This window comes from Triticum urartu, chromosome 7A (genome assembly GCF_056163025.1).
Source record: "Triticum urartu cultivar PI428250 chromosome 7A, HENAU_Tu73, whole genome shotgun sequence".
Classification (NCBI taxonomy): Eukaryota; Viridiplantae; Streptophyta; class Magnoliopsida; order Poales; family Poaceae; genus Triticum; species Triticum urartu.
In genome coordinates, this window is record NC_141879.1 from 356,424,204 (window position 1) to 356,432,745 (window position 8,542).

The following is an 8,542-nucleotide window of genomic DNA, read 5'->3' on the forward strand; positions in this document are numbered from 1 at the left end:
TCAATAAGGATTGTCAAAGCCCATTGATGGAAGCATATGTCGAGGAAGTGAGGAGATTGGAGGAGAACTTTGATGGGTTGCAAACAGAGCACGTACCCCATGCGGAAAACAACATAGCTGATCACATGTCAAGGTGTGTTGCGCAGAAGCTTCCTGTGGAACCAGGAACTTTTGTTCTCTATGTCTCTCAACCCTCCGTATCACCAGCCACAATGGCCCGGAAAAGGAGAAAGTTGGACTACGGTAAGCCTCTCCCGGTCGAGCCGTCTTCTCCCGGCAGAGACCCTACTGGAAACAACTCCTCACAGCCTGCCGGACCACCCCCTCCAGCCGGGCCCATGGACCCCGCGAACGAGGCTGGTGCTCCCGTAGCAGAGGAGGTGCCGCTAGTCCTCGTTGGCGAGCCCCAGGCTCCAACTTGGGCAAGGCACATCGTCCGCTTCCTCCAAACCGGAGAACTTCCCGGTGACCAAGATGAAGCTGTGAAAGTAGCCTGGAGGGCTAGTATGTATCAGTTTGTCAATGACACTCTATATAGAAGGAGGCCCAATGGAGTCAAATTGAAGTGTGTCTGCCAGGAGGATGGAAAGTAACTGCTAGGTGAGATTCACAGAGGAATGTGTGGCTCACACATTGGATCAAGGGCATTAGTTGGGAAAGCATTCCGGCAAGGATTCTATTGGCCCACAGCCCTCCAAGATGCAGTTGAGCTCGTCACGACATGTGAAGCCTGCCAGTTCCATTCCAAGCACTACAAGAAATTTGTTAATCCATGACGGATTTCTTATGACGTTCTCATAAATTGTCACGGAAACTGTCATGGGTCTGCAAGATGCGAATGGGCCTCAAGACAATTAACCCATTATGATGGACAACGATGGACTGTCACGAAAACCTTCACTGATCAACCAGCTGGGCCTCACTTTTTTTATTTATACACCATTTGGACCATCACAGGTGGCTCTTGCTGTGTGTGCCATTTTGTTTGGCCTATTTGTCAGTCGAATGCAACAGTGAATACGAAAAAAAAGAAACAAAGAGCACGCGTGAGCAGGGCGATTTTAAGTCGCCAGCGCGGGGAGTGAAAATTTTCGAGCCAACCCATTTAACAGTAGAGTCCACACCATCCTAACCCTAGTTGCCCTTCTCCCGTCTCCTCCCATACCCAACCAGCCGCCGCCGCCACTCCACCTTCCCTCCTCGCATCGCTTCATGTCGCCGCCGGCGGCGCCAGCCCCCTCCATCTATCTCTCACCGGATCCCTCCCCGTCTACCCCACCCCATGCCCCTTCCCATTCAGGTCGCGCCCTCGAGCTGCGGCGGCCCAATCCTGCCTCTCGAGATGACGCGGCCGTGGGGGCGGCAGGACCGACTGGCGGGTTTGGAACCCCCCGAGGTCGGGGGCGGCGGGCACGGATCCAGCTCCGCGGTGAGCCAACATGAGTGAGGAATCAACCCTCCCCCCCCAACAAGCCACACACATGCTTCTCCTCTGCTATTTGTTCATCGGGGTTGAGTTTTTACACAGCTTCTTATTTGGCTTGGGGGATTTGCAGGCCAGTCTCGTGGGGATGGTGAGCGGCAAGGCGGAGCTGAAGACGGACGTGCCCTTCACGCTAGACGACGGCATCGACCGCATCAATTGCATCAAATTGTGAGTGCAGCTCGGCAAATGGATTTGTTTTACTTGGGCTCCAGATGTATTTTAGGGGTGCAGTTTTAGAATTTTGTTTGGACTCCATTGCTGGATGTTGGCTATGGGATTTGTCCACTTCTACAACTTCAATCTTCACCGGATTGAAATGTTGTTGGTTGTTAGTACGACAGTGCAAGAAATCCAATAATTGGAATTAAAACATGTAGGTTCTTAACCATCTCCACTTAATTCAGAAATTGAGTTCCAAGCTGATCGTAGTCTCCTAAAGATTGGATTAATGGGCTGTCCTCCTTCCTGAAAAAAAAAACTGCACACCACCGCCTGCCTGGCCTCGCACTCTTGCTTCCCAAGGTCGAAAAATCGACCCTCCTGTCATGCTGCTGATGTTGCCAGGAAGCCAGACGCCCCTAAAGAGCAACAGGTAAAACTGATGGATGTTGTGACATCGATGTTGCAGTTCACACATGTCCAAAGTAATTGCAGTAATATCTTGCACTGTACATCTGTCCATGGCTGGCCTGCATGACGAGGATGGTTAGATTGATTTACTCCTCTGCTTGGTATGCTTTGCTATTTGCTTTCACTGGGATAGTGTGTTATTCCTCCTTATTCTTCTATGTTTCTAATTGATCTTTACGTTTTGTATTTCCTGAAGTTTCAATTGATTCTAGATTTACGTTAAGAGAAAAAAGCACATTTGGGAATGGATTCTGATTCGTATGTATACATTCAAATTTAAGGTGCTACATTGTTCTTCCCTGGGGGAATTGGTGCAAAATCTATACCAAAACAATTTCAAGTCCAGGACTAAAGGTGATGTTCTTTTGTTACAGTTCTTATGTATATATGTAAGAATTTATCTGTAGTAGGCTGATATGTTCAACCAATTTTCCAGCCTATTGATACTTTAAAGATATCAGCATCATGCCGGTGCAAGGTACGCACCGTGTCTCTTCCTCCAATTATCCCATCAGTAGCATATCACTATGGCATATGTGTGATGAAATAATCTTCGGTCAAGATATGTTATTCTTACCATCAAGTACTAACTAGCCTTCTCTTTTCACCATATCCTGTAACTTTTGTTGAATTAATTGGTTGTGAAATACCCATTATTCCTTGCAAAGAATCATGGTTATTGATCAAGTGAAAAAGTAGAATAGCAGCCGATTTGATCCAACTTATTTCTGTAGTAAGTTTTATTTCAGAAAGGAGGTGCGTGTTGGTACTCTTTAATCATGTCTACTTCTAAATGTTATAGCTCGCAGTTAAAGTTGTAAGCCTGGTAAAAATAAGCTTTACACAGCTACTTTTCATATGTTCGAAGATTATTATTACTCAAAGTACTGCTAGATTGTAGTTAGTATGTAGATGTTGTTCAAAATTATTTTTTGTCAAGTGATCACATTGTACTACGTTTTTCTGGCAGCTATATTTATATCTGTTTTGTTTTTGATTTTGTGAAGTGATCTGCATCCAATCACACACACGAACAATATTTGTTCTGAATTGTTATCATAGTCTATCACATTTGACACCCCCAATATCTCCAGTTCACCGGCGAACACGTTAAATTTATATAGTTATTTTAAACTATGATAAAAGGAGTCCCGCTGGGATGTGTGGAGTGGAGGAAAAATGTTTAGATATATACCTAAATTGATAAGATGTCCAAAGAACATCTAATAATTACATGCATGTAAAACCAGTACAGATTTGTATAGGATGTAGCAGATTTACTGTACTTTGTTTATTTTGCTACCAACTTTAACCGTGGGCTTTTGAACAAGCCAAGTGTGTTTTATACACTAATTTCAAATTATGAGCATGGCGACATATGCTTAAATGCCTTAAAGGGAATTGTAAATGAAACATTTTTTAAACTTGTATATAGTCTGCTTTTTTAGTGTGTGTTGTCCACATTTTCATGGTACCTTAATATAGTAGTGGTGTCTATCGGATGATTTCTTGGAAAATAAACTAATATTATTACTCTGTAGATTGATATGGGAGTTTGCTGTTATAAGTTATTATAATTTTGTATGTCTTTTGGATTCCATGCAGGTTGGGTGGTTAGTCCGTGTTACTTGAGATTGAAGTCTTTTAGCAGGAATTACTTGGGTCCGTATAGCTTCCTGGAAGGGTGCTGGTGTTGGAGACTAAAATCAGCTAGGATATTTTTTCATGGAAGTCATGTTACTCAAAAAAAATTCTCATGGCTCTTTCTAGATATGCTTGTGCTGATTCGATATTAAGCTTTGTTTTGTGAAATCAGACTAAATTGTTGATACTCTGTATTATGATGTGAACAAATGTTAATTTATGAATGAATATAATTTGGTTGTCTTGTTGTAAACTGTGCTACATTAAGAAAACAAGATGGACTAGAAAAGGGGCTAATGGGTTGGACTAAAAAATTGGTAGGCTAATGGGCAGGAGCAAAATAATAGAAAATGGGTTGGACTGGACTGAAATTATTGGGCAAGACACTAATTGGGCTGGTTACTACACAAGCCACGCTAGCCTCCACGTCAGGACCACACAGATGCCATGTCAGGTCCATGTTGCTTCCACGTCATGTAAATCGGTGATAGTTTGTTCCGTCATAGCCTAGTTTGGGCTGGGAAGGCCTGGGATAGATCCATGACAGCCAACTACCGTCATGGAAGGTACGATGTGAAATTATGACGCGATATACATGACAGATTTCAAGTCCGTCATGGATGGATGCGCATGACAGTTTTTGGCTGATCTGTGACAGGCAAAGACCGTCATGTATTGACAAGTTTCTTGTAGTGAAGAGAACACACCTTCCTGCGCAAGCCCTTCAGACAGTCCCTTTATCATGGCCATTTTCGGTCTGGGGGCTCGATATCCTCAGCCCCTTCCCTCGAGCAATCAGGGGCTTTGAATTCTTGTTCGTTGCTATCGACAAGTTTACAAAGTGGCCGAAGGTGACTGCCATGAGAAATGTTACTGCTCAGTCGGCTATCAAATTCTTGAAAGAATTGGTGTCTCGTTTTTGAGTTCCGGCAAGGATCATCATCGACAACAGCACCCAGTTCATGAGCCACGCATTCATGCAATATGTTCGTACCCTCGGATGTAATATCTCATTTGCCTCTATGGCACCCCCTCGGAGAAATGGACAAGCTGAGAGGGCGAACGCTGAAGTACTACGTGGACTCAAGACAAGAACTTTTGATATGCTGCAGAAGCATGGCAGGCGGTGGATTGAGGAGTTACCGGTAGTTCTCTGGTCCCTCAGAACGACACCTAACCGAGCTACCGGGCAGACTCCCTTCTCCCTGGTCTACGGGGCAGAAGCAGTTATCCCCATGAAACTCATTTGTGGGTCCCTTCGAGTGCATGCCTACGACGAAGTAGCGCAAGATCAGCACCGGCGTGATGATGATGTGCTACTCGAGGAGAACTGTCTCCGTGCTGCTATGCGTGTTACACGCTACCTGCAAGCCCTGTGTTGCTATCACAGTCGCAGGGTTCATGCCCGATGTTTTGAGGAAGATGACCTTGTCCTTGGGCGCATTTAGTCCGCCAAGGGTACAAAGAAGCTGTCACCAAAGTGGGAAGGACCTTACCGGGTGGTACGAGTCACCAGACCCAGCGCAGTCCATCTGGAGACCGGAGATGGCACTCAGTTGCTGTCAGCGTCCTAGGAACGGGGGTCCCCAGACTTGCCTGCCTGCGGCCCACGGTGTGGCTCCACCAGCGGCCCATCTTCACCAGCAAACACTCAAGACCCTCGAGAGGGGCCAAGCCTCGCGAGGCGGACGACGCAAGACCTCCTCGGGGGCGGCCTCACTAGGCTGGCTCGGGAGGGGCGGAGAGATCAAGGCAAGGGGCACCTCGCGAGGTTCCTGTGACGCAAGCCATGACGACAAAGACCAGGCGGTCACCAGGCGGGCGCCAGCGTGTGCAGTGTCCTCGTTTCCTCGTTGGTGCTAAAGAGACAAGCGCAGGCGCGGAGTCCAGAGGCATCAAGCAAAGGTTTCTATATCGGTGCAACTAGACCAAGACCAGCAGGACGGAGGTCACCGTGGAGCCCAGGACGGCGTCATCACCAGATCCTTTGACATGCGAAGACCATCTTTTGTCAAGATAGCTTGTACTAGCTGTCCCCCTTCAAAACTGGCCGTTGTGGGATCCCTTCCAGCCTAATATTTGGGAGGAGGACCCGGACCTCTATATATAGGGCTAGCCACCATCGTAGGAAGGGGACCCGGGAAGGATCAGTACATCGAGAGAGAGGGACAATCCTCTACCGCATCAACTTACCAAGCACAAGAACACCTCTCCTCAGGAGGCTGTTCTTCCCTTGTAACTATTCATCCTCAGCCCCAGAGGTAATCCACCACACCACACTCGAGTAGGGTATTACACCACTTCGGTGGCCTGAACCAGTATAAATCTTGTGTCCCTTGTTCTGCGGGTTCGACGCACTAAGCCTTGAGATTGCGGTGAGGGCGTGAGCTAGAGGGAGAGAGATCTTCGTGCACATCCCAGTGTTCGAACCTCAAGGGTTTTGCCGGAACCAGAAATCCGACATTTAGAGCGCCAGGTAGGGGTGCGCTGAAGCTTTCCTTCCGTTGATCCGCGTCCCACCGCTCCACCACATCCATGTCGGACATGTGCCGAGCCCGCGCCGAGCGTCGGGCCACCCTCGCCGCCCATGTCGCTCAGACAGCCCCTATCGATGGGTCTCCCTGTCGTGCTCCGTCTCCTGTTGCCAACACCGCCACGGGCCCGGCAGCAAATGAGCAGCAAGCGTCCTCACTGCAACCCTCCATGCGGCGGGACGGCCGCACCGTGACCCTATCACTGACTCCGGCCGGCTCATCGTCTCACGCTCGCCGTGCACCCACAGATGCGCAGGCTGCGCCGCTCATGGCACACAAGCTCCTGCGCTACCGCCCGGTCGACAACCTCTACGAGGACTGGTTGGACCGCATCCCTGAGCTCGTCAGCGCCGCTGGAGGCTCTCCTACACCATCCCTCTCGCTACCTCGCCCACCTCCAGCCGCGGGCGATGTAGCTCATGGAGCGCCTCCACCGCCTCCGCATCAAGTCGGCGCCCTCGGACCGAGACGCGCAGCTCATGGAGCACCATCGCCTCCTCCGCATCAAGACGGTGTCCTCGCCCCAAGACACGCGGTCCCGCGGCATGATCCACCATGTCGTATGCCCGCGCACGAAGAAGGAAGCTGGCAAGAGGTTCCCCGGCCGCAAGAAAATGCTCCAGCGCTCTCGGTGCCACGACAAGTCCGCGTGCTGCCTGTGGCGGCAGTGCGTGGACATCAAGGGCAGGCTCCGCCCCTGCAGAGGGCCCGGTCGCCACGGCAGGCTGCCACGCCCTCGTTCCCGAGCTGCGTAGTGTCATCTGGACAGGCAAGTTCAAGGCGGACCTGCCTCCTCGCTACGACAGCACCCCTGATCTCGCGGAGTTCCTGCAGCTCTACGAGCTGAGCATCGAGGTGGCCAACGGTGACGAGAAGGTCATGGCGAACTAGTTTCCCATGGCTCTCAAGGATGGCGCTCGCTCATGGCTCCTGAACCTGCCCCCAGGCTCGATCTCCTCCTGGGGTGAGATGCGCGACCGCTTCGTCGCCAACTTCTAGGGCCACACGACCGCCCTCCAGCCACGGGTGACCTGCACCGCATCAAGCAACAGTCGGGAGACACCCTGCAGAAGTACATCCAGCGCTTCAACACCATGTGTCTCAAGATCCCCAAGGTGACGGACGAGGCCATCATCTCAGCATTTTCCGATGGTGTCCGCGACATCAAGATGAAGGAGGAGCTCATTATCCACGAGGAGCTATGCATGACTCTGGAGCTGTTCAACATAGCGACCAAATGCGCAAGAGCTAAGGAAGGGCGTCTTTCCCTCCTCGAGCTCCCTGCTACCGACGCAGAGGGGAAGAAGGCCAAGGTCAAGGACATGAAGCGCAAGGGAGTGGCCGTACTCGCAGCAGAGCCAGACACCAAGCGCGGCCGGGACCTGCCCGAGTCGTCCAAGGGTGGCCGTCCGTTCTGTGCCTTCCACAACATGCGCAGCCACAATACCAATGATTGTCAAGAGCTCAGGTCCATTCGAGATGGAAGCTTCGGTCGACGCCCTGAGCACAACGACCGAGGCTACGGCCGAGGAGGAGGACGAGGCGGAGGACGTTGGGACGACCGTGGCCCCCGCCAGGAATGGCGCGACCAGCCTTGTGAGGACCGCTGGCAGGACCAGCCTCATGAGGGCGCCTGGAGGCACCAGCCTCGCGAGGACCGTCCTCAGGGAATCCTGGTCTCCCTCCGTTGCCGCCACCACCAAGTAGGAACGACGACCACCATCAGGACGAGGGGCTGGGGGCTTCCAGGAGCCGCGCACCATCGCTTGCATCTTGGGTGGTGCTCAGGCCCCGGCTTCCCAGCGCATCTTCAAGCAGTTCTCTCGCGAGGTTAATGCAGCCCTCCCCAAGCTCGAGGCCACGTGCCCGCTCAGATGGTCCAAGTACTCTATCACCTTCAGCTCGGCGGACCAGCTCAAATGCGCAGCGACCGCCGGCGTCCTCCCGATGCCCTGTTCACCTGTCATCAGCAATGTCGAAGTCACCAAGATACTCATCGACGGCGGCGCAGGGCTCAGTGTCTTGTCCATTGAGATGTTCGACAGACTTCAAGTGCCATACGATCAGCTTCAGCCCACCAAGCCTTTCTCAGGAGTGACCGACGGCTCCACCACCCCGATAGGGCAAGTTCGTCTCCCTGTCACCTTCGGTCAGCGTGACAACTACGACAACGAGCTCGTCGACTTCGACGTCGCCCACATCCGTTTGCCGTACAATGCCATCCTCGGGTTCCCAGCATTAGCCAAAT

At 51.2% G+C, this 8,542-nt stretch overlaps 1 protein-coding gene across 7 annotated transcripts; it reads left to right on the top strand.

The window, feature by feature from the left end:
* The first annotated feature begins 1,103 nt into the window (after nt 1-1,103).
* LOC125522230 (uncharacterized) lies at nt 1,104-4,027 on the top strand. 7 transcript variants are annotated; one of them, XR_015612022.1, is made up of 5 exons: nt 1,104-1,443; nt 1,557-1,654; nt 2,398-2,470; nt 2,553-2,594; nt 3,722-4,026. XR_015612022.1 is itself a non-coding variant. In XM_087537400.1 (5 exons), exons 1-4 carry the CDS (start codon nt 1,283-1,285, stop codon nt 2,664-2,666), a joined length of 432 nt encoding a protein of 143 aa, XP_087393526.1. In that variant the 5' UTR covers nt 1,104-1,282; the 3' UTR covers nt 2,667-2,699; nt 3,722-4,027. The 7 variants fall into 7 exon arrangements, 6 of the variants coding, with proteins under 6 accessions (XP_087393526.1, XP_087393528.1, XP_048543272.2 ...); XM_087537400.1 differs by having other exon boundaries at nt 1,104-1,429; nt 2,553-2,699; nt 3,722-4,027; XM_087537402.1 differs by having other exon boundaries at nt 1,104-1,429; nt 2,571-2,594; nt 3,722-4,027.
* The last annotated feature ends 4,515 nt before the right edge of the window (nt 4,028-8,542 follow it).